The sequence below is a fragment of the Balaenoptera musculus genome, chromosome 9, assembly GCF_009873245.2.
Source record: "Balaenoptera musculus isolate JJ_BM4_2016_0621 chromosome 9, mBalMus1.pri.v3, whole genome shotgun sequence".
NCBI lineage: Eukaryota > Metazoa > Chordata > Mammalia > Artiodactyla > Balaenopteridae > Balaenoptera > Balaenoptera musculus.
The window spans coordinates 21,398,011-21,423,914 of NC_045793.1; the positions used below are offsets into that span (position 1 = coordinate 21,398,011).

General features: G+C 53.3%; 1 protein-coding gene across 1 annotated transcript in view; it reads left to right on the plus strand.

Moving 5' to 3' along the window:
• The window catches only part of PLXNA4 (plexin A4), a 447,305-nt gene that overhangs the window by 378,381 nt on the left and 43,020 nt on the right, over positions 1 to 25,904 (plus strand). The window contains exons 14-22 of the mRNA XM_036863673.1: positions 2,000 to 2,117; positions 7,217 to 7,353; positions 8,610 to 8,774; positions 11,272 to 11,365; positions 11,902 to 12,141; positions 12,800 to 12,946; positions 13,639 to 13,873; positions 16,653 to 16,795; positions 24,807 to 25,075. Of these exons, the coding sequence (XP_036719568.1) occupies positions 2,000 to 2,117; positions 7,217 to 7,353; positions 8,610 to 8,774; positions 11,272 to 11,365; positions 11,902 to 12,141; positions 12,800 to 12,946; positions 13,639 to 13,873; positions 16,653 to 16,795; positions 24,807 to 25,075 (1,548 nt within the window). The remainder of the gene's footprint in view (positions 1 to 1,999; positions 2,118 to 7,216; positions 7,354 to 8,609; positions 8,775 to 11,271; positions 11,366 to 11,901; positions 12,142 to 12,799; positions 12,947 to 13,638; positions 13,874 to 16,652; positions 16,796 to 24,806; positions 25,076 to 25,904) is intronic.

A 25,904-nucleotide genomic window follows, 5' to 3' on the forward strand; every position in this document is an offset into this window, starting at 1 on the left:
TAACAGTGAAAATGTGGAAGCAATTTGTATATCTAAAAATAGGGAATTAATTAATTTAATAAATTATTGTCTATACATAGGACAGTAAACTACACAACCATTAAATGTGATATGTAGAAGAATCATGACCAGGCATATACTCAAGGTATATTAAGTGAGAACACAGCTTACCAAGCAGAATACAAAGTTTATAATTAATTTTGTAAAAGGAAAACAAGACTGGAAACATGTACACCAATATGTTGACAATGGATACTTCTGGGTGATGCAGTTGGGGTGGGAGTGGAATGTAGGTATGGCAAGTGTTTTTATGTACTTTTTAAAAAACTGAACATGTATTAATTATGTTATCTACACAGAAAAGCATATATTTTTGCTAGACTCTCACACAGAACCCGGAAGCCATAAAGTAAAAGAATGAGCAATTGAACCACACAGATAGTTTTAAACTTTCAAGTGGCAAAAAAGACTTTATAAACCAAGTTGAAAAACAAGTGATCGACTGGGAGAAAATAATTTCAATATTTATTATGGAGAAAAGTTAATTCTCCTAATTCAGAAGCTCCTACAGAAAGATAATCCATCAGCAAAATAAAGAGAGGGCTTCAGACAAGTCACAGGGAAGGCTATGTAAGATTTAAACACACACACACACACATATAATACATGCAACCTCACCAGTAATCAGGGGAATAAAAATGAAAATGAGATCTTTTTTTCCTATTATATTAGAAAAAATTTTAAAGGACTGATAATATCTAGTGTTGGACAAAGAGTGAAGTAATCTCACTCAGTTGCTGTTGATGGAAGTAAAAATTGGGACAGTCCTTCTGGACCATTATTTCCCACTACTATCAAACATTAAAAGCACAAATAATCCTTCTCAGAAATCTATTTCAATAAATATGCAATGCTTAAGGAGGTGTGTAGGTTGGTTCATTTTGCGGGGTTATTTGGAGTAGGAGAAAAATCAGGGTAAGTTAAATGTATAACAATAGGAGGCTGGTTAAATAAATGATGACACAGGCATCATATGAAATACCATGAAGCTCTTAAAAAGAAGAAAGCGGAGCTGTGTGTACTGTGACATTAGGGAAAGTCCATGCTGTTTTGTTGAGTAAAAAGGGAGGGGTTAAAAATAATGGGTGGTTAAGTTCCACTTTTATTTTTAAAACCATGTATATGTTTCTTTACATATGTATGTTTGTATGTAATTTTATGTGTGTATATATACACATTTATGTTTATATGTGTGCATAATATCAGACATAAATATATATACACACGTGGATATATGGGCAAATCTATATATTTGGGCAAGTTGCCAAACTTTTCTGTGCCTCAGTTCTTCATTTATAAAATGGAGATTGTATATATTATATATTTGCATAGGTCTAGAGAAAGGTCTGCAAGGATTTATACACCAAAGTTTTGAGAGAGATTAGTGAAGAAAGGCACAATTTATTTTACTGTCACATTTTGATACTGTCTCGCTTTCAAAGGGTATGAACGAATTTTGTAAGTGAAACAATAAAATTTTTTTTAAAAGGGGAGAATTTATGACTCTCCCCCACCCTTTCCTCTCCCCCTGTCGGCATGAAAACCCCCTCCCCCGCCAGGCCCCCGGCTGGGGCTGGGAGCAGAAAGCACTGCCTGGGGCAGTCCAAGCCTTGGGAGCAAAGAGCTCCTAGGCGAGGACCTGCAAACCTTAGGGCTGCTCCGAGGTCCCTGTCTGATGGCTGTGTGCCCTTGGGTAAGTCACATTTTACGGAGAGCCTCTAAAGAGACCCCTGTAGGTCACACTTCCTCATTTCCTGAGAACCAGGGAGGAGCCCCCGAAAGGGAGGAATCAGGTATCTTTCACCTCCTCCTTCTCTGCCCATCCCTGAGATCTTACTACAGAGAAGGAGGCCTGGGTAGGTGTAGGGCCCAGGCGTCACGGCAGGGAGGCCTGTGACCCTCCTGTGACCCCTGGGGGTCTGTCCTCTCCACCCTGCAGGATCGTGTGTGAGATGGGGGAGGCCAAGCCCAGCCAGCACGCCGGCTTCGTGGAGATCTGTGTGGCTGTGTGTCGGCCCGAGTTCATGGCCAGGTCCTCGCAGCTCTATTACTTCATGGTGAGTCCCGGCCACCAACGGCCTGGCCAGGCACAGGCCACAGACCTCTTTACCATGATTGCTGAGCCCTTCTAGACCTCTGTGGGCAAACCCAGGCCAAAGTCGTGGGAGTCCCGTCCTGCGGAGCTTGAGAGCACAGCCTTGGAAGTCGGGAAGACCTGGATTCACATCCTGGCTGGCTGGGCGGGCTGGGCTGGGCTGCAGCTCCAGGGAAGTTGCTTTGGCTCTCGGGCCCCAACGTCCCCTTCTGGCTGAGTGTCAGCGTGACACGGTGGGTGAGAGTGTGGGCTGTGCATGGGGACTCCTGGGATTTGAGCCCTGGCTCTGCCGCTTATTAACTGGGTGGACTTGGGCAAGTTGTTTAATTTTCTGTGCCTCAGTGTCTCCATTTGTAAAATGGGCATGATAATAATAAGCATCTATCCCATGGTGTTATTGTGAAAATTAGATAAAATAGATTTATCACCTCTAGTGTCACTGCCTTTACGATTTCTATGATTGCCACCATGACTACTGTGCCCTGCCCTTTCCCTGTGTGCTGGCACCCCACCACTTCCATCCCATTATCCCCAGTCACCCCACCTTCCTCACTCACCATCGTCCTATCCCTATCTTACTCCCTCTCGCCCCAACACCCTTCCCCACATTTCCCTCCCCACCCCAAGGCCTCTCTGCAGATCTCACCCCTGCCCTCACATTCCCTCCAGCCTGGACCCTCCCTGGCCCCTGAACATGGTACCGGACCAGCCCTGGTGAGGGGTTCTGTGAGCAGGGGCACTTGGGAACCTCCCTGCCTTGTGACAACAGGGACGCTGGAGACATGGGCACATCCCCTGCTACATACATCGCATCATTGCCACGACTGTTTTACCATCCAGTTAACTTCTCGGGGTTAACGCCAGATGTGATGAGATCATTTCCTCATGATTCTGAGCTGCTTTTGGAAGCTGGAAACCTGAAATGATGGATTTTATGACTGGGTATCAAATGCCCGGAAATGTGTCACGGAAGCCCATTTTTCTCCTTCCTTCCTTCCTTCCTCTCTCTTCTTTCATCTGCCTTCCTCCTCTTTCTTCTTCCTCCCTTTAACTGACAACCACGTATCACCTTGCACAATACCTCTCCCTAGGTCATTTGATAAATACTTGCTTAGTTGGTTGCATTTTATAATATAGTTTGATGGGCCTGGCTTGCAGGTGTTACAGTGATGATTCAGACCCCTGCAGCCCCTGCCCCAGGAGGCCCACAGTCCAGAAGGAGAGAGGAGATGGAGGACTTGCACGAGATGTGATTGGGCTGGGGGTGGGGGTGGGGGGTGAACCTGGGAGGGACGTGCCTCAGATGCCCCTCTCTGCCTGGGTCCTAACCTCTGCACTCCTCCCTCTCTACTCTTTGAAAGCTAACCAACCTTATAAACATGGCTGTCACTAAACCCCCACAGGAGCTCACTTAGAGGAACACACACGTCATGGATTTAGTGGCTGTGTATAGTTTTACCTATTCGTTTAGCATTTGTACTCCCACCTTCTTCGGAAAGGGTTTGGGGGAGTTTCCAAGTTAAGCCCAATATACCTTAAGACAACTAGTGATGAATGTATATATATTTACATAAATGTAAATATATCATATATATATTTATATACACAGACATTGTTATTCCAGCAGAGCTGAGATAACGAGAGGGAGAGAGAGACTGAGATGGGTAGACACACGGACCGCACTCCCCAAGCGGTTGAGAGGTGTGGCGTGGCATACGAAAACTGGGCATGAAATCTGGCTCTGAAATTACCTGGCAGCTGTGGTAAAAGGGCGGACACTGCTGCATGGCCAAAGCAAGCACTGGACTTCCTTGGCCAATCAGTTACCTGGAACAGTTTCTATCCTGTGGTCTCTTGGCGGTGACAAAGTGAACGCTACCAGGAACTGCCGCTACTTCATTAAGCTGATGTGTCCTTTGGGCCTCAGCTGTCTCTGCTGTGTCTCCAGCCAAGCTTCTTACCTTTGTGACTAATTCAAAGGCCGCCGCCCCCTGGATGTCCTGCCATCACCTCCCATGGTCCACCCGAGCTGTCAGCTCCCGTAAACAGCGTGTCCCCCTCCCTTGCCCATGTCTGCCAGTGGCCTGTCACCTGGGCCCACCATCTTGGTGGCCTGTGGCTCGGCTTCCCCTAATTCCTGATGTCAGTCCCTCTATCACCACGTCCTGGAGTCTTACTTTTCCCGTTCCCTTTGCTACTGCAGTGGCCCCCTTAAATCCCTGCCATTGGTCTGAACCCATTCTAGTCCAGCCACACTGGGGGATACCATTTTCATCATGTCAGCCCGCAGCTCCAGAAGAGCCCAGGGTGCCCACTGCCTCTAGACTTTGTCCAGGTTCCTTGCTGTGCTCTGCCCTGCCTGTCCAATCCTTCCTCAAGCCTCTGAGTGGCCTGACTCCCTTCCCTTCTCTGTCTCCTTCTTCTGTGATACCTGCTCTTGGGCTTAATTCTTACAACACATTTATGTGGTAGACAACCAAAACCTCTTCTGCTCTCAGGGAAGGTCTTGCCTGCATGAGTGTTTCTACCCTGGGAGCAGGATGTGGTTGGATGTAAGGTATTAAGGGAAGGTTTCATGGAAGGAGCCAGAAGGAAAGGCAGGATCTGTCTAAGGCAGAATACAGTTTTCCATATGGATCTCGAGTAGCGGGAGGCTGTTCCCGGCATAAGGTGTGACATGGAAGGGCACCAAAAGATGGGAGCAGAAGGGAGTGGGGAGAGGGGAGTTGATGGGGAGGAGGAGAAATTGGAGCAGAAGGGCAGGGAAGGTGCGAGTTGTTGCCGCAAGGCGAAAATGCATTGGTCCAGTGGGTCCCTGGGACTCAGACTCGTGTTCACTTTTCTATCGGAGGCACTATCCTGGCGATACACATCCGCTTGGGAAGAGCTGTGGGGGGAGAAATGGTGCCACGGACCCCAGTCTCCTCCCAGACCCCAGTTTGCATTAAGGACCTGGTCGTTGAGCAACCCCCCCCCCTCACTGCCGACAACAGAGCTCCGAGGGGTTCAGGGTGGGAATGAGGGGCAGAGGTCCCCCAGGAGTCATACCAGGGAGGCAGGAAGGACAGAATGCCCCTCTGTCACACGCCCACCCGCAGCACCTCCGAGCCTTCACTGCCTTCCCACCGTGCTGGGCAGCTGGCAGGTGGCACTCTTGGGACCCCCATGGAAGCCCCTGGCGAGTCCCTTTTCAGGGGTGCCTCTCAGGGCCTGGGGAGCCCCTCCCAGTGCCGAGGTTTGGGTCTGCCTCAGTTTCCCTCCACAAATCGGGCCAGGCTCTGATGTGTGGGTTTATTCACCCAAAACCCCGACACCAAGGCCCATAGACCGCAGAGCGGCACTCTTGGGCTGTCGCCAGTTCTATCCCTGGAGATCTCTGTAGAGGCAACACTTTTCCCCCCTCTTTGCCTCCATCCAGGGAGGGAGCCAAGGGAAGAGATGGCAAATAATGCCGAATTTGATTTCCCATGCAGACCCACTGACAAATATTTATGAAGCAAACCTTGAATAATTAGTAGTTTCTCCCAACTTTAAAACATGTCTCCATATCATCCTCCCCCCACCCCCAGAGTAACTCAGCACCCAGCCAGCCCCACACAGGAGGGCCACTGCAAAGCCAGCAGGGTTACTCACTTCTACCCCTTCCAGGACCCTCACCCCTAGGCTGCCAGGGAGCTTGTTCTCCTTTCCACGGTGCCCCTTAACGCCTTAAGTAACTCCCTCACTTTCCCTTTCCTCTCCGGGGAGGTCAGCAGGAGCCAGGTCTGAAAGCTCTCCCTTTACAGACAGTGGGGCAGAGGCACCATCTGTGGGAAGTTAGAAAACAGGCGCCTCTGAGAGGACCACTTTTTGATTCTTTGAGATCAGAAAGGGTCAGTGACTTGTGCTGAGTCACACAGCACGGTGTAGGCAAAGCTGAGAAAGGAAGACTCTTGCAGCAGTCTCATCTCCCCCACCCCAGCGCGGGTCTCGGGTTAAGCCAGAGCCAGCATAAGCTGTTCCTCGGCTTGGCTTGGTGGGTGTCACGGGGGGCTGCCAGGTTCGGGATCTGCAGGGACTGGGTGGGCGGGCCCCGCGAGCGCGCCTGCGCTGGGCGGACGCCGAGCGCAGAGGTCCGCCTATGTTCCCGTGGGTCTCTGCGTGTCCCCACGCGTGTGCCCTGTGCGGGGAGCGGGGCGCGCGCGTGCCAGGCCTTGGGGCTGCGGGCTTCGCTGGGGTTTCTCTTCTCCTCCCCTAGTGTTATCGATCGAGGCCTTTCGGAGGGGAGGTTGCCTGCCCGCTCCGAGGAGCTGAGTGGGTTCAACTTTTGGTGCAGAATTCTTTAAGGGAGTACGAGGAGAGAGAAATCTTCATTTAAATGCAGATAACAGGCTTCTCACCTGGGACTGAGGAAAGTTTTTTCCATTAAAATGCTAATGAAAGAACAAACTGAGACTCCAAATCTTCAGCTCACAGATCCTCCCCCATCCCCACGCCCATCCCCAATCTGACTCTTCACTCAATCCACTGACCCTTCTTTGCTTCTCCTCCTGGGTTTCCCTGGGGCTCACACATCTCATTGCTCTGGCCCCTGGGTGCTTTGGGCAGCTCTCTGGAGAGGCCTGTGGAAGGGGCAACTTACCTTCCTGAAAGCGACCCTCGCTGGAGACTGGAGAGGTGGTGGAGAACTCCAGCCCTGGAGTCAGTTCTCAGGCCGCTTCTTTGCTCTGTGACCTTGGAAACTTTACTTAACATCTCTGAATCTTGTCTTTAAGATGGGTAATAATGCCTACCTTGTAGAATAGATTGGGCGATTTAAAAAAATGTATATCTCACTATCGATACACATAAAATATAAAGCCTGCCACTTAAAATGTCACTGCATAGTAGCTAATATTATTATGACTGTTATTAGTGTAGAGGTGCACATGCTCGCCTGTCCCCACAGGCCTCGGTAAACTGAGCCTGCTCTCTGGGAGGCCGCCATGACTAGGGATTCCAGAAGGCGAGTGGAATCCGGGAGTGGGGTGCTGCCTCAGGCCTACCCAGAAGCATCCTCAGGCCAGATCCTTTCCTGCACAGACGCTGACTCTCTCAGACCTGAAGCCCAGCCGGGGGCCCATGTCCGGAGGCACACAGGTGACCATCACGGGCACCAACCTGAACGCGGGCAGCAACGTGGTGGTGATGTTTGGGAAGCAGCCCTGCCTCTTCCACAGGTAACTCGCCTCAGGGCAGCCTCCAGGGTTCGCAGCCCAGAGGGTGGGCGGGGCTGACAGGCAGCAGACTTCCGGCTAACCTTCTGGAGGTGCGTCCTCCTCCCTGAAAAAGTGGCCATTCGCTTTGGGAGAGGACGTTCTGGGCATACTTGGCTGTGGCTCAGCCCGGGGACCTGCCGGGCACCCCTTCCTTGGAACGGTCCATCGTGCCGTTGCCCACCGTTTAGCCTTGGTGCCTGCATACCACCCACCGTGCAGGACCCTAGGGTGCCACGGGACACAGTTTGGAATCTAGGGCCCCTTCCCCCTGGGTTAGCTCCTGGCCAGCTGCTGCAGAGCCAGGCGGGACTGCCGAGAGCTGGCTGAGGTTGAACCTCCAGGGGCAGCCGACTTTTCCTCCCCTGGTTCCACCATCCAGTCCCAGGAGGGCACGCCGTCCATGAGCCAGGAAGCTGGGGCAGGGGTGAGGGTTGGGAGGGAGGCAAGAGGTGCATCTAATGCAGGACTAGAAGAGGTATGGTTGGGGACATTCCCTGCGCCGCTGGCATGAGGTTCTGCAGAGAGAGGTTTTCCTGGGAGAGAGCTATGCTGAGGGCTGCGGCAGATCTGAAGTCAGGTCAGGCCAGGCCTTGCCTGAGTGTTCAAGAAAAAAATGGCTCTGACACTTGTTAAAATGGTAAGGAAGAGCTTGCTCAGGACTACTGCAATAGGTGTCAGGACTCTTGCAATGGAGAAAGAGATCGGGCTTGACTCCAGATACAGCAGACAGCTGGGGATTTATAGCCAAGGAGCAGAGCGAGGGAGGCAGTGGATGGAAAATTACTAAGAGGAAACAAGGTTAGGAGGATTCTTGCTAAACCGACTTAACAGGACTCTTGCTGAAGGCAGTCAGGGTGACCAGACATCAAGGGTTAAGGAGGCGGAATTTGATTAGATATCAAGGGCACTCAGGTATCGGGGAGGGGGGTTTCTTGCCAAACTAAGTTAGCAGGATTCTTGCTAAAAATGGGGGTCGGCAAATCAAAGACAGGGCCTCAGGAAGAAGCCTAGTCCAAAAGGGGGCTCAGAGGAACCCGGCTACAATCTGGTCAAGGAGAGAGTCTTTGTCAGTAGTTCTCAGGGCTTTGTGTCGGGGCGCTGCTCACCCACTGCCTCTGACGAGCCTGATGAACAGGGAGGGGCACGGGAGGGCCCTGACCCGGGACCACAGTCCCGCCCAACACCCAGGAGCCCGGCTCCCCATCTCCCCCCTCCAGGCGCTCTCCATCCTACATCGTCTGCAACACCACGTCCTCAGATGAGGTGCTGGAAATGAAGGTGACGGTGCAGGTAGACAGGGCCAGGATCCACCAGGACCTGTTCTTCCAGTACATGGAGGATCCTACCATCGTGCGGATCGAGCCCGAGTGGAGCATCACCAGGTAGGGGCCGCCCTGACCTTGGCCTTCCCTCCTCGACCCTCAAAAGCCAAGGGGAGTTCTGGGGCCCAGTCCTGCTGTGGGGACTGATGAACTGGGGGGCGGGGGGTGGGTTCAGACCACCCCCCAGGTCAGAGCTTCCTGCCGGGGCTCCCTCCATCCACCGAAAGCGCTCTGAGCAGGACCCGGCCCTGGGGGCCGAGCTCTGACCAGCTGGAGCCGACAGCCCCCGACGTGAGGGTTGGTGGGCACACTAGGAGGCCAGAGGGCATCCTGATGGCAAGGCCCCTGGTGATCGTGGGGAAACTGCTGTATCAGGGGCCTCGGGGGGAGTGGACTTGGGGTCAGAAGGAGGGGGTGAAGCCCAGCTCCTCCGCTGAGCGGCCGAGGGACCTTAAACGTTAGTTAACCTCCCCGGACCCAGGGTTTCTCAGTGTCCTCACGGGACACTGAGAGGAGTACGTGAGGTACAAACACCCAGTGCAGTGCCTGGCTCATCTCCCCTCCCTCCTCACCCCCTCCACCCCACCCCTCCACATCCCCCGTCCTCAGCCCTCCCCACTGTCTGCTTCAGCTCTGGAGGATGTCTGGGGTCAGGAGAGGGGGCAGAGCATGAAGATGTGGTCACCACAAGCTGAGACGGGGGGTCAGTGACGAGTCCAGTCCAGAGAACAATCTTGTAAACCAGGGTCAGCAAACTCCAGCTGGGGGGCCAAATCTGGCTGTCCGTCCGCTTTTATAAATAAAGTTTCATTGGAACACGGCCATGCTCATCCGAATATGTTTTGTCTCTACTGCTTTCTCACCGCTGCAGCAGAGCTGAGTAACTGCAACAGACCATACGGCCCCAGTGAGCCTAAAATATTTACTGTCTGGCCCTTTACAGAAGGAGTTTGCCACCGGGCCTTACACCCAAACAAAAGGCAGCCTTTGGGAGATGCAGCTTGGTTGTCCTCAGCAGTTAGTCTCTAAGGCTCAAGGCTTATAAGCTTTAGCCGTGACCTGAAAGCAGATAAGTATAAGACACAGAGAGGGGCAGAGAGCCTGTAAAAGCTATTCCAGGATTTGCCCCCAGGGCCTGGTAAGTCCAGGAAGTTGGCACGGCCCCCTGTGCTTAGACAAACTCTGTGGCTCCCGAAGGCGTTCACAGCCTGGTTTAATTCAGTTCTTCCTCGTGTCACTGGCACAGAAATAGAGGTGTTGTCCCTCCTGGCACTCGGCAGTCGCCCCCAGTCATGCTCACATCAAGAGGGAGGCTGGAGGTGCGTTCTGAATGGGCCGGGGCTCCAGCGGTTTCACTGCAGTTAACGGAGTCTGGGATGGGGTGGGGCTCTGCAGAACACGTGGCTTTACGCTGCTTGCAACAGCCTGGGTTACTGATGAATGGCGATGGGTGATGGGGGCGTTCGATAAACGTGTGTTGAATTGATGATCGGGAGATGGCTGGACACCAGAAGCTCATTCGCCAGCACTGCCAGGGGCCGAGAGACTCTCTGGGTTTCGAGGAAATCTTCCTGCATGTGCATACGTGGGGTGGGGATGTGCTTCAGAGGGGACCGGTGGAGGGCGAGAGGAAGGGAGGGCAGGAATGGCGTGTAAAGGGGGGCAGATGGATAGAGGAGTAGAGATGAATGGGGCTGTCAAGGACTCTTTACCCACAAGCTTATAACCACTTACCTGTTTTAAATAGATTCTTCTCAGTGATACTCCCCTGATTGCAGATAACGTAATTCATCACTTTCCTTTGAGTAGCCCCCAAGGAAGCTAGCCTCCATCCCATGCCAGCTTCTCAGTGGCCCTGAAGATAGGACAGCGGCGTCCAGGTTTCCATTGAAAAGCTACCCAAAGACGAGTCTCCTAATCGCTCAGCGTTAGCAGTCCTCTGGCTGACTCCCCAGGGTGCGAGAGTCCTGGAGCATTTCATATTTGCATTCTTACAGGAGGTCCCTGAGTGGCTGGGCCTCGGCCTTTCCCATGTCCCAGCCGACTGAAGCCTCTAAGGTGGAAATTTGTGGTATGATTGTCCTGGGGAAGGAGGCTGTGTTCAGACTTTGGAGGGTCTGGTGGAGGGTGGTCTGGAGCAAGGCTTCCCTTAGGCCAAGGCCAGGGTGAAGAAAATTCCCTGAGACTGGGGAGGGCATGGAAAGAGACGCTGGGAGACTGCAGAGAAGCAGCTGGCTCAGGTCAGGGGGCCTCGGGGGGCCAAGAGGGCCGTGCTACAGGCCCAGCCTCTGTGGGGTGTCCACGCCCCGAATGAGCTCAGCGCAGGACGGCCGCGGACATCTGGTCATCACTGTCTTCCCCTCGGCTGCTGAGAGCTCGTCCTTATTATTATGCAGTCAGCTTGTCATCTTGTCCCCGTGAACGTTACCCTGCCCCCTGGTTATCGTTGTCTTCAGTGCTGGAGTTCAGCCTGGTTCATCATCATCATCATCGTCACCAAGTGCTGTTGCTATTCCTGTCCCTGTGTTTACACGCCTCCTTCTTTCTTCCCCATCAGTGGGAACACACCCATCGCCGTGAGGGGGACCCACCTGGACCTCATACAGAACCCCCAGATCCGTGCCAAGCACGGAGGGAAGGAGCACATCAATGTGAGTCCGGGGCTGGTGGGGCTCACGGGGGGCTGTCCTCTCGGCACGTGGCTGCCCTAAAGGGTGTGGGCTCTCCGAGGGCTCAGGCAGGCTCACCCCAGACACCGATGACCCATCGCGTGTGACGCCCCGGACACTGGGATGGCGGGATGGGGGAGCAGACATGAGGCCATTTCTACACGCTGGGGTACAGGCATGCAGGAGCAATCTCTTCTGGGTTTCTGGGGTTTCTTATTCTTAATAAGGGATGGAAGACCTTTATTCTTCCGTCCTCTGACCCCCAGTGCCATTCCTTAGCTTAGAGATACCCTAGTGCCTGCCATGGGCAGGGCAGAGGTAGGTGTCAGCTGCAGAGCTTGTCCTTGAGTGCCCAGGTTGTGTGGTCCTGGCTCCTCCGGAGCTGTGGGGATCCACCCATGACTGTCCCGTGTCAACACCATGCTGTACGACGGCACTGAGGGAGACCCGGCGGGTGTCTGGGGCTGCAGGTGTGCGGAGACACGCCACTTAGCCCTCCCTCTCCGGCTCCTCCCCAGCTCTGCGAGGTTCTGAACGCTACTGAGATGACCTGCCAGGCTCCTGCCCTCGCTCTGGGGCCCGACCAGCAGTCTGACCTGACGGAGAGGCCCGAGGAGTTTGGCTTCATCCTGGACAACGTCCAATCCCTGCTAATCCTCAACAAGACCAACTTCACCTACTACCCCAATCCTGTGTTTGAGGCCTTCGGTCCCTCAGGAATCCTGGAGCTCAAGCCCGGCACACCCATCATCCTAAAGGTAGAGTGAGATGGGAGGAAGGAGGCCGCTGTAGGCAAGGGGAGGCTTTCCAAGTCACAGAAGGAGGCCGCAAGTCATGGGCTTCTGCCAGATCTTGTGGCGGGTGTCACTAGCTAGCAGAGGTTGTGTTGTAGCCCAGACTATGGTAAATGGCGCGCTTTGAGTTTGTATTGAGAGGTGCACTCTCTTTAGGGGCCACAGAAACCTGGTCAGGGCAGCTGGATCCACCCTGGCCATCTGACTCCCAGCTTTGGCCCCTGAGTCCAGAACTTGGGAGGTCAGAGGCTCATACTGCTTCCTCCTGTGCAACCCTTTGCAAACCACCTTATAGGGCTTCTTTGGAGCATGGATAGCAAATTAATTTTAACTCATATGACAATTTGAAGCCACTGGTAGTGACTGATTACAGCTCTGTGTTGAGAAGGATTCTGAAGCTGCATTTGGGACAAGCTGGAAAGAGTGCCTTGATGATTGATTTCCCACTGAGGAAGGGGGAATAGTAGTATAGGTGTTGTGAATTTTTTGGACTTATTAGGGAAGGTGGCCTCTCCACCCGCTCCCCAGAAGGATGGGACCTCCAGGTGGGAGGACATGTCAGCTAGCCAGTAGCTGTGCTCCTGACTCTGGGGTGGGAACTTGGGCTTTCCTGTCCACACAGGGCAAGAACCTGATCCCGCCCGTGGCTGGGGGCAATGTAAAGCTGAACTACACCGTGCTGGTCGGGGAGAAGCCGTGCACCGTCACAGTGTCGGATGTGCAGCTGCTCTGCGAGTCCCCCAACCTCATAGGCCGGCACAAAGTGATGGTGAGGCTGGCGGGGCTCCACCCTGGATGGGCAGGCACTAAGGACGCGGTGGGGTGAGCGGTCCAGCTCCATCCTGGGCCACCAGGGCTTTCCGGGAGGGGATTCTGGCCTTCTTGAACTTTCCTCCTGGCTCTCCCACACTCCCAGTTCCTTCTCCTCGTCCCACTTCAGACTTCTTTCTTCCGTATTGTCATTCTTTCCATACTGGCTGGTGCTACAGTAAGGGCAATGCGAAACAGCAGTCAGTGTTGTGCTGTGTCACCTGTTAGAGGCAAGGGACCGTTCCAGGAGAGGACCATCATTGACCCGGGCAGGACATAATATCACGTCCTGTGCCTTTGTCATCTGTCCTCACAATGGGATGAGTCTTCGGGGATCCAGACTTTGATGTCACGTAGGCTTTTTTAGATCCCAGTTGAGTGCTGTTTCCTCATGAAGACAACCGAGCTCACTCCCGAGTAATATAATGTGTGGCTTTCCCAGTGGTGGAGGTGACCTGCGCTGAGCCGTCCAGCCCCGCTCCCTCCACCCCAGATGCCCTCTCGTCTGCTTTTACAGCCAGTGACGATTCTCCTCCCCGGAGCCATTTCCCTCACGCGACCCCGGTCACCAGCTCACCGGTGGCTTGGGACCCTTGCCTAGGATGTTCTGTGCCCACCCCCAGCTCCGTCTCCCCCGGCGTGTCCCCCCAGGCCCGAGTCGGCGGCATGGAGTACTCCCCGGGGATGGTGTACATTGCCCCGGACAGCCCGCTCAGCCTGCCCGCCATCGTTAGCATCGCCGTGGCCGGCGGCCTCCTCATCATCTTCATCGTGGCCGTTCTCATCGCCTACAAACGCAAGTCCCGGGAGAGCGACCTCACGCTGAAGCGGCTGCAGATGCAGATGGACAACCTGGAGTCCCGCGTGGCCCTGGAGTGCAAAGAAGGTCCGGAGTGGCGGGGGGCCGGGCGTGCGTGCGTGCGCGCGTGTGCGTGCGTGCGTGCGTGTGCGTGCGAGAGCGTGCGTCTCACACACCCGCAGCGGTGGGCGGCGCTGGGCCTGGGTCTCCCGCCTCCAGAATCTCTACCTCAAGTCAGGCCGGGATCGTTTCAGACCCCGCTAGAGCCGTGTCCAGCCCAGGATCCCGGCCGGGTGAGTTTTGCCCTCTCCTCTGGGGGAGACCCGGAGGTGCCGTGCCGTGACGCACTCAAGCAATCTTCAGCTCTCTTCCTGCAGAAGGAAGGTAAGGCTGGAGGGCTGATCTGAGACTTAGAGGAAAGAGCGTTTCACAGCTTGTATTTTTAAAAAGTACCAACCCCACCATGAAGTGAAATCAGCCGCACTAAATCCAAGAAGGAAATGTAGAAGTCAGACTCTTGTCACCCCCAGGATATCATTCGTGAGTCACCCTGGGAGGGTCTGAGCTGATTCTTTGTGTAGATTTGTACGCGGAGTAATCAGCCTGTACCTGGGGCTCTGGCGTTCCCACCAGGGAGGCCGTGGCTCTCTGATGGGGAAGCGGGTCCCTTCCGTCCTCTCTCCACATCCTCGGCTGTCAACACAGCATCCGCCTTGTGGGACTGTTAATTACTGCCTTTTATTATATTTACGCTGCTTAATTTTTTTCTCCGCAATGTACTCTTCCCTCTAATTAGGTGTAGTGATTAGAATCTCTTTTATGTGCCAGGCGTGAGGCCTTGAATGTCGGAGGCGCTCGGTGACTTGAAGGAAAGCTGCAGACCTATAAAAAGCCAGCTCCCTCCTTCTCCTCCCCGCCAGCTGAGCACCCCAACGGGGAGGGGGCAGCGGGGGCAGTGTGAAGCCAGGTTCCTCTTGGAACGTTCCAGAGAAGGAGGAATTAGCAGTCCCACAGGGAGTCCTGACTCGGGGACACCAGGGGAGGGCCTTGGCTTCTAGCTGGGGAGAGGCTGTCTCACGTGGGTGGGAAGAGAGATGACAGAGCAAAGGACACGTAGGATTCGCCTTGAAAGTATCTTCCAGAGGCGCCCAGAGCTGGCTCTTGAACGCTGAAAGGGCAGCCTGGGTCCAGGGAAGGCGACTTCCCGAAGCCTTGCCGGTGAGTCAGGCCGTCAGCCACGTACAGACTCCGAAGAGGCCCAGCCTGGCCCCCTCACAAGGCCCGACCTTTGGATATATAAACACACACACATGTGTGCACACGTGCCCACAGACACTCACTGACGCACACTCAGGCGGTCACTCATGCCCTCACACTCACCTTTGCACTCATGCCTATGCACGCATTCCCACAAACACACACACACACATGTGTTTCTCACTCAGCACACACAAATTCCCATCAGGGTTTTTGGTGACAGTACATGCCAGAAAGGCTCACTGACTCCCCTTTCACACATATTGATGTAGGTTCCACTCAGATGTGTTAGGGTTACTCTACCTTTGGAGTCACTTTTCTTGACAAGGTCCCCCCGCGTCAGTGTGAGCAGAGATGCAGAAAGAGAGCAGCACAGGAGGGTCTGCAGAAGCCTCTCCAGGGGTCCCGGCGCCGTCCTCGTTGTCAGGCCAGAAGCACTGGTATCCTCAAGGCCCGGAGGCCCGGGGTCCCCAGGCAGGAGGTCAGCACCGCAGGGTGTGGTGGGGTCCTACTGACAGCAGCTGGGCGGCCACATTGTGGTCGTGTCGTCAGCAGAGACCTCTGGGCGCAGGGCTGGCTTTTCGAGGGCCCTGGAGCTACATTGGGCTTGTGAATTCCTTCTGAGCCCACAAAGTAGTTTTTCCCTATTCTTGTCTATATAAATAGAAAGAAGTATTGTTTAGTCAATATCCACTGGCTGTTCTTCTTTGCAGGCATGTATTAATCCATCTTGTGTGTGTGTGTGTGCTTGCATGCATGTGTGTACGTGTGCATTTGCATGTGCTAAGGGAAAAAGTGGAAGAAGGAAGGGCTGAGCACATTACCTCCGACAACCTCCCAGGGTGGAGGGCTGTACCCAGGACAGAGAGTGATCACACGGCTGTGTAACAGTGGGTCTGTGTGTGGAACTTTCTCGGGGGCTTGGGGGTGGTCTTGCAGCTTCGTGACCATGCTGGAGGCCTGGGCTGTCTCCGCAGACAGCGGTACCTATGTGCAGATCGTAATTCACCATTGAGCAGCATGACCTTGAGAAAGGAAGGACAAAGAGACACCCTGCATATTTATCCAGAAGGGATATATCAGTGGGGCAAGAGCCTTCATCTGGCCCCATTTGGTGGTTTGATGGCTCCAGTAAGCTGCGTGGCCAAGAACTGGGGCTTCAGAAGAAATAGTTCTTAACTCCTATAAGGAAACCCACTGTAAAACACAGAATCTGAAACAGACTCTCCATCACTGGAACCGCCCCCTTCACGCCCTCTGTCCTTCGATATCACCCCTAACCCCCAGCATATTTTGCAAGCCAAAGCCCTCATCTTCAGAGGGGGAGGCCCTCCTGGCCCCAGCAGCAGCTCAGGTCTGTGGACAGCCTGCCCCCCCATTCATGTTTTGGAAGGGATTTGACCCAAGACAAGCCTCCTTGCGCTGCACCTTTCTCCCATACCTATATCGTTCCCCTCAGCTACGTAAAACATTCCCCTTCTCCTCATTCCTGCGCTACTTCGGTCCACTGTGCAGGTCTCCGGGGGCCTGGGAGAGGGTTCTGAGTGTTCCGAGGCAGCGTAGCTCTTGGGCCCCATCCAGCAGTCTCATGGGCTTATCTTTGTGCCAGCCTTTGCCGAGCTGCAGACGGACATCCACGAGTTGACCAGTGACCTGGACGGAGCCGGGATTCCCTTCCTAGACTACAGAACCTACACTATGAGAGTGCTGTTCCCGGGAATTGAAGACCACCCCGTCCTCCGGGACCTCGAGGTGAGAAGCGGTTCCCGTGGCCAAGTCCTTTCCCATTGCAGTGTTAGTGCAGAGAGAGACAATGATGACCAAGTCCAGCCGCATCATTCAGAGGAGGGTCAGCTGAGGCCAGGGAGGGGACGAGACTTGCCCAAGCTACCCTCCGCCGTTGGTGCCAGCCCGTCCTTCGGGAGGAAAGGGAACTCAGAGCAGAGGTGGCAGTAGGGCTTTGGGTCTTAGGGGGTCATAAATCCCTTGAGAAGGGGGGAAAACTGCGTTGGGGTGGGGATGGTGGTGTGCTGAATTGGGCGATTGGGATTGACATGTATAAAGTGATGTGTATAAAATTGATGACTGATTTAAAAAAAAAATCCCTTGAGAATTGGATGGAAGCTGAAGACCCTCTCCTCAGAAAAGCTGTCCATAAACACAGAAACGGGAAATCTGGCAAACAATGTAGGAAGTTCACGGACCCTTGTTTAAGAAACCACAATATAAGGGATTTCACCACTTAGTTGGTGCTCAGTAAATAAATGTGGGAAAGATAAGGGCTGCACTCAGGAGGAAGGTGGGAATGTGAATGGTAAGAACATCACTGCCTTTGTACCAGCAGGGACCTCATCTTGTGAACACTTTATCCCACTTAGTGTCTAGCATAGTGTCTGGCTTAAGCATATATTCATATTATGCTTTGTTCTGAAAGGGATTTGGAATGACTTATAAATACCAGAGAAATGCGAAAAATATAAATGAGGAAACCAGGGCAAGATAATAATCATAAGGAATAATTACCCCGAGTTGACTGCTGACTAACGTCCTGGTCCAGTTTTCAGTACTTTACATGTGTGTATTGATTTAACCTCCCAAGAGCCCTCCGAAGCAGGTACACCCATTTCACAGGTGAAAAAACTAAGGCCACACAACTGGGAGGGAGTGGGGCAGGGTTCTGAGTCCAGCAGGGAGACTCCAGAGTCTCTATTCCTAAGGACAAGCCTGTGCACGTGACTTCTGAGGGGCTGTGTCCGTGTCACGCCCTACGGCTCTGGAGACATACTAGGATGGATCAAAAATCTTTGGCCAAAACACCACGGAAAATAAGACTGATTCCATATTTATATGTCCGTAACATAGGAACAGACCTGTCACTCCGCAGTTGCACAGTTAAGCAGGTACTGACCCCCTGGGAATGTCTGCATGGGTTCTCCAAGGGGACGTAGAGGCTGTGTCCCTCTGCAGGAAATGCAGCAAGTCCCCAGGGCCCTTGGGGCCCCCCACACACATTTCTCCAACTTGATTGTGGAATGAAGTGTGTGTGTGTGTGTGTGTGTGTGTGATTTTTGTGTAGACTGTGCATACCTTATTTATCTTTGTAATTCTGGCTTCCAGCAGAGTGCTTGGCACATAGTAGGCATGCAGGAAGTGTTGAATGATTTGAATAAATGAATGTCTGTGTGTCTGGCTGAATTAGGGTGGAAATGGCAGTCCTAGGAAGGGAAGTTGTGTTTGAACATCCCCACACCCCTCAAAATAAGAATTCAACTAGGATGAGTATGTAAAGTTATTCTCTCTTTTTCATTAGCTCAAAATTCCAAGTAGATTTGCTTTAAGCATTTAACCTTTTTTTTTTTTTAAACATCTTTATCGGAGTATAATTGCTTTACAATGTTGTGTTAGTTTCTGCTGTATAACAAAGTGAATCAGCTTTATGTATACATATATCCCCATATCCCCTCCCTCTTGTGTCTCCCTCCCACCCTCCCTATCCCACCCCTCCAGGTGGTCATAAAGCACCGAGCTGATCTCCCTGTGCTATGCAGCTGCTTCCCACTAGCTATCTATTTTACATTTGGTAGTGTGTATATGTCCATAAGCATTTAACTTTTAAATCAGATTTTCTGAGACCATTTCCAAGCTGGCATCCCTGTAGGGCAGCCCGAATACTTTGGAGCGGGCTGGGAGACAGCCTTCTCCCACACAAGGTGTTTTCTTGATGGACACACACACGCTCCACACTGCTTTCCCAACCAGTCCTATGGCCCATATTGTAAATCATGCCACGTCCTATCGTATGGCCTTATTTCTCATTTGATCCCGTTTATCTTACGGCTTTCCCACCTGCCCTTGCATCTCCATAGTTGTTTAGATTCTCAGGCCTGACTTGGCACTGATGTAGCACACACCTAAGGGCAGTGCACTCGCAAGGGCTGCCCAGGGCGGTGGAGGGGAGCTCCAGGGCTCATCCTCCCACAGGATGCTGTGGGAGGGGGCAGGTTGAACACAGCACCGCTCCAGACGGCACCGACCATATGCGGCACTTCCTGGACATGTGCAGTGCACGACCTGCCTCACTGTCTGTAGCAGCCCTCTTTGCCCGAGACCAGCATCCTAATGATTCCCTCTCATTGCCTTTCTGAACTGTACCAGGCCCCTCGCTGAAAGCTGGTGGCATCCCTACCCAGCGGCCCTTCCCCGGGCCTTTCCTCTAGGGCTAGTTTCCTGAGAGAAACTGCTGCCCAACTCCTAGCCTTAATCCTCAGCAAGGTGCACAGCCCAGGAGCCCTGCCCAGCAAGCTGGGCTCAAAAGACAGAAGCCCTGGGCACCCTCACGCCCACTCTCAGAGCGCTGCTCGGAGCCAGCTCCCCCCTCCACTGTGTGCTGCCCTGGCCCTGCCTGCCTTGTTCCCGGGCATCTGAGGCACCCCTCACCGGAGGCTTCTGGGGCTGCAGAGTGAACTGCAGCAGACTCCTACCCCCGCCCAGAAAGCTTCAGGAGCCCTTGTTCGGTACGGTCCAGAGACCCACAGTGTCTTCACTTCACAGGGACACCGCCCACCCCGCAGGCTGGACACGCAGTCACGAGGGCACGTCCAGAGCTGCACCACCAGGAGTCCCTGACGCCCCTTCCCCGCCCATCTGTCAGGGGCTGTGGGATGAACTCAGCCCTTGGAGGGCTGCCCAAGAAAGCCTCTGAGAATCGGGGCTGCTGGGTTCTGATGATCACCTGACCAGCCTGTATGACTCCCCAGATGCTCTCTGGGTGGACACCTCACCTATGCCCAAGACTGTTCCCATGGCCCCCGTTACAAGTCACGTCACGTCCTACCGTGGCCTTATTCCTCATCTGGCACGTTAAAATTTCCCCTCAAACCTGAGGCTTCTCTCTTGTCCTTGCCTTTATCACAAGGGGAGACTTTCTCGTCCCATCCTCCTGCTCAGGAAGGAGTTAACAGCCAGCTTCACCGATTTCCCTGAGCTGGAGACCACGAGATGGCCAATTGTCAGGCAGGGGCTCTGAATCAAGCAGGTCACACAGATTTTTTTAAGTTCTGGTAAAATATACATAACATAAAATTTACCATTTCAACTGTTTTTAAGTGTACAGTTCAGTGGCATTCAGTTCACTCACATTACTGTCCGTCACTACAGTCCATCTCCAGAACTTTTTCATCTTCCCCAGCTGAAACTCTGTACCCATTGAACAGTAACTCCCTATTCTCCCTCCCCTGCAGCTCCTGGCAACCACCATTCTACTTTCTGTGTCTATGAACTTGGCTAATCTGGGTACCTCATATAGGTGGAATCATACAGTATTTGGACTTTTGTGACTGGTTTACTTCACTTAGTAAAATGTTTTCAAGGTTCATCCTTGTTGTACCCTGTGACAGAATTTCTTTCCTTTTAAGACTGAATAATAGCCCATTGTGTGTATAGACCACATTTTATTTATCCATTCATCTGTCAGTGGATACTTGGGCTGCTTCCACCTTTTGGCTAGTGTGATAATGCAGCTATGAACATGGGCGTACAAATATCTGTTTGAGCTCCTGCTTCCATCTTTTGGGGCATATACCTAGAATATAAGACTTTTTCATTTCCATTGAACTCATTAATTAATTTCTTACAGACAGAAATCAGCTTTTACTGTGCCACATTAGCTTGGGGCTATGTGAGATCCAGCCTCCTATGTAAGATCCAGAGATCTTGTGTGGATTGTTCTTTTCTCATGTGTTTCCAACCTCTCCCTGCCACTGGAATAGTTTCTCTCTATTGGTTTTCCGGGTTTGGAAACATTCCTAGGGAAGCCATTGACTAATCTAAAGCAGGGTTTCCACCTTTTCAGGCACTGGGATGGGCATGGTAGGTGCGTGTGAAGAAGATGGGGTCCTCTGGCTTTAGGCTGTCCCGGAGGTTAGGCCACCAGGCCTCTCTTCTGTGACCATCTGGTGCAGTCGGGGCATTTGGGTGAGGGGTTGCCCAGGCACGGATCACACACCAGTCCTTCAAAGACAGAGAGCAAACAGTAACCACACACCTCATTTTCCACCTATATCATTGCCTCCTAAACTCTAACCTATTGGGTTACAATGAAAATTTACTAGCCAGTTTTATACTCGCAGACTTCAACTAAATTATCGAACCGTCTGGTGAATAAAGAAAGTCTTGTTTCAGGGTGCCATCTGCTTAGGGAGTAGGGGTGGCAAGTTACAAAGGGGAACTGTTCTGGATACTGTCTACCAAGACACTTCACTCCATCCCCTCTTCCTAAAAGGGGGAGAAAATGCCTACTTTCCGCACCCAGACACTGTGCCAACGCATTAGGTACCTTGGAAACTCTGGGGCAAAAGGGATCAGTGAAAACAGCCAATGGAGGAGAGGCAGGTAATAAAACCGCTGCTGTTTAAGTGCGCTCTGTGTGTGCCAAGCACTTTACATACATTATCTTATTTAATGTTCTTAAAACATTATGACATAGGCACTCATATTCTCATTTTATAGATGAGGCAATAGAGCCCAGAGGTGACAGAGCTTTCCTCCATGTACGAGTCTGTTAGTCTCTCTGATTCCAGAACGCATGCTGCTACAGGGATGCTCTTTCCCTGCAGGTAGCTTTGCTAAACCTTCCTTCCCAGGGCCCTGAGCCTTGCTGCCCAGAAGGAGCGTGCGGCCAGGCCAGGGAGTGCAGGGCACATCCTCCTCCTCCTCTCCAGGTGCCACAAGCCAAGCCTGCACTTGGCTCCCCTGCCCTCGACGGACGGCCACCTGAGCTCCAGGAGGCCCTGCACGGGACGCTGCAGGGAGGACTCAGAGCTGGCTTTCAGTCACCTCCCAGGCCCAGGGGTAGACTAGACAGGCCAAGGATGCGGAGGATGGACGGGGGCTCAGGAGCCAAGCATGCTGGGGTTTGGCAATCCAGCCCCACCCTCCACCAGCTGGCTGGCCTTGGGAAACCACAGTAGCTTCCCTGAGAGGCTGTTGAAAGAGGGTCACGAGAAGGCTTCATTGGACCAATGTGTACAGTGTGCCAGGACTGTCCTTTGCCCATGGCGGGAGCCCAGGAAGTGGCGTTGTCTCTTATTATCAGGACAAATTAGAGAAATGTCTTCTGAGAGGTCTGAAGGAGAGGGGAAGTAAAACGTGTACGCCTGCGTGGGAGGTGCTGTCTCGGAGTGGGGGGCTGGTCAGTAGGAGACAGACATCTGGGCAGATTGAGGCCCCACACAGTGGCACAGTGGTGAGGTGGCCATGTGTGGCCGCGCAGTGGTGAGGTGGCCATGTGTCCCTTGCTCTTCCTTCAAGAGCGGCCGTGGAGTGGGGGACTAGGGGGGGCCAGGCAGGAGGTAAGCCAAGGCTGGAGACCTTGGGGAACGAGAGGGTCGCCAGGAGGGGCTATTCTGAGAGCCAGGAGGAGCCGCAGGTGACCTGGCCAGCACCACCCTGGCTCTGGTGAGCTCTGCTCTCTCCTGAGAACTGCCTGGAGAGGTACCAGCCTTCCGTGTACCAGCACAGCTGTGTACCAGCACAGCGGCAAAGGAAACGCAAATGGACCTGTTCCGGAAACATGCATGTTCCTGACCTGTGGGAGCTGTTGATGCCAGGCAACGGGAGTTCAATGCAAGTGCCTCTCTGAAGAGTTCAGGGGTCCCCCCACTGAAGGGGCCTTGAGACTGCTGGCTGACCGTCGGAGGGCAGGGCCCAGGTCTGACTGGACTCTTCTCCAGCCAGCGCCTTGCCCCGAGCCCGGAACACAGGGTGGCACCGTACATGAGTGGCATGAACTTTCCGGCTCTGCATCTTCTGGCTTCGTGGACCTTGGTAAACAGGGTTTCTCTGGCAACTTCCATCCTCCCCAGTTTAAAATCTTTAGAGTGAAGCAGGATGAAAGTGCTGCCATTCCGTAACCGGACTGTGATGGTGTGAGGCTTTTCACGCATCTCGTTCCGTGCTCTCAGGAGTCCCGGGAGGGGGCAGGACATGGTGCCAGCTGCCCAGTTCATGGCCCGGCTCTGACACTTCTGTGTCTTGGGATCTGGGGAAAGTTCCTTATCCTCGTGGGACCCTGGGGTAATAATGGCACCCACCTCATAGGCTGTTGGGTGGATTACATGGGTCAGTATTTCTAAAGCATGTGGAACTGCGCTTGGCATAGAGTAAGGTCTGTGTACATATTAGCTGCAGCACCTTCATGTTGTTGATAAAGGAACTGAGTCTCCTAAGGGTCCTGCAACTCATAAATGACTGTGATGAAGTTAATGCAAGCTCAACGGACTCTGAAACTGTGTTCTTTACTGCTCCATACGGGACACTCCTTCCCAAGGGCCTGGCGCATCTACCCTCCCTGCCCGCGCCGGGGGGACACATCCCTCAAGATGAGGCTTTGATGGCACCTCCTTTGGATGCCCCACCTCCTCCAGCATGCCACTTCCCACCAGATGCCCTGCTCCGTGTTCTCAGAGGGCCTTCCCTCCAGGGCAGAGGCTGTGCTTCATTTTTTAAGTGAACTTATTGTTTTAATGGAAGTATACAGACAGAGCAATGCACAAATGATCAGAACACAGCTCAGCGCATTTTCCCCGAGGGAACACAGCCGTTAAGCCAGCACACAGATCGAGAAGCAGAACATTACCGGCCTCCAAAAGTCCCCCTGTGCCCCTTTCCAGTCACAGCCACCCCCAGAAAACCCTTTTTTTCCCATTATTGATGAATTTTAATTGTTTTTCTTAAATCTGGATTTAAATGGTACTGTCCAGTATGCTCTCTTCTGTGCCTGGCTTTTTTCTTTCAATATGTTTGCAAGATTCATCCTTGTTATTGTGAGTAGCAAGGGGTCCTTCATCCCTATTGCTGTGAAGCATTTCACTGGGTGAATGCACCGCAGTTCCTGGAGCCCTCCTACTGTTGCTGGACCTCTGGTTGTTTCCCATTCGGGGCATGACTCATGGTGCCACTGTACCTATTCTGGTGCATCTCAGAGACGCATCCCCATGCGTAGCTGAGTCGCTGGTTCATGTTTGTTGAGTGGATGGTACACCCTTGCACCCTTGCACAGACGTCCCAGTGAACAGAAGATGCAGGCAGGAAGATAAAACCTTCTTCCTCCCCTTTCCCTGCATGGAGCAGGGTCTCAAAAACAATCCCTAAGAAAACATCAGATGCTAGAGTTAGGGAGTGCCTGAGAGGCTCTTGGGCTAAAGCTTTCCCTTTTTTCAGGTGAATGAACTTGGGCCCACAGAGAAGTAAAGGAACTTGTCCAAGCTTATATGGCGTGGGGATGTCAGAGCCCATGTGGAACCCAGAAGTCCTAACTCTGAGGCCACTGGTCTGTCAACAGGACCCCCAGGGCCAGAGACAGGTCAGCATTAGGTTAGCCAGAGGCCCAGGTTTGGTGATCCCCCAGCAAGGGTGTCACTCACAGCAGCCCCGACCTCCTGGAGTCCCTACCTGGGACCATGATGGTGGTCTCCAGTGGCATGGGGTCCCCTTGTCAACGCCATGCTAAGGATGATCTCTCTGTCTCTGGAGACAGTGACCTGCCTCGTGGGCTGCGATGGAGGTTAGGTAGACACCAAATGTGGTGCCTGGCTCTAGATAAGGACTTGGTGGCATCAGCCAGGTGGCCTGTTGTGGGTGAATGGGAGGGTGGGAAGGTCAACAGTGTGCACGGCCCACCCGGTGGGGTGTCCCTGGGGCCCCGCCGGCCTTGCCCGTCTCCGGCGGCAGTCAAGACTCCCGCTGCCCTGGGTCTCCCCCACAGGTCCCGGGCTACCGGCAGGAGCGCGTGGAGAAAGGCCTGAAGCTCTTCGCTCAGCTCATCAACAACAAGGTGTTCCTGCTGTCCTTCGTTCGCACGCTGGAGTCTCAGCGCAGCTTCTCCATGCGTGACCGCGGCAACGTGGCCTCGCTCATCATGACGGTGCTGCAGAGCAAGCTGGAGTACGCCACTGACGTGCTGAAGCAGCTGCTGGCTGACCTCATAGACAAGAACCTGGAGAGCAAGAACCATCCCAAGCTGCTGCTCAGGAGGTAGGGGTGCGGCCCCGGGGGCCCCGACCCAGCCCAGCGCACCGGCCTGGCCCTCCTGCCCTCAGGGAGACCAGGGCAGGGCTCCCAGGAGCAGCCAAGTCCCCCAAGGTCAGGTACTGACCTGGCCAGAGGCCAGGGTGCACCCCATGCCCTCTTAGAAGAACGTGTCCATCATGTTGGTGCCTGTGACTCAACCACGGCCCACCTGCTCACCCTGTGGTGTTTCTTCTGCCCCTAAATCCACTTTCCATTCTCCTCCCTCTGCTCTAATCCTCCCCTGATTTGACCCTCTCTATCAGAGTTTTTCTCTTGTGCACTCTACAGAGGTCATTTTTCCATCCCCTCACCTTATCTAAGTCAGAACTTGAATCAGGAGAGATACCTCAGGGCCTCTCTGGGAACCCACCTCACCATCTCAAGTTGGGAAACTTTAGCCCCTGCAACGCTCACTGCTGTCTGGGACCAGGAGCAAAAGCATCACCTGGGAGGTTGTTGGAAAGGCAGAATCTCAGCTGCCATGCCACACCTACTAGATCAGAATCAGCGTTTTAGCGAGAAACCTAGGGGATCTGAATGTGTGTTAAAGTTTGAAAAGCACTGGTCCAGTCTGTGTTTGAATTAAAGGTCTTTAGTGGCAACTCGCCTGATGCAACACAGCAGGTATTTCCTGGCACCTGCTATGGGCTCTGCCCGGGTCCAGGGTCCACCTCTCAACACTGTGGGATGCCTCATCCTCGACACTGCTGAAATCTGCATGGTCACGTGTGCAGACATAACCATATACCGTGGCTTTGCCTTATAGGAAATCGAGACCCTCTGCCTCTATCTA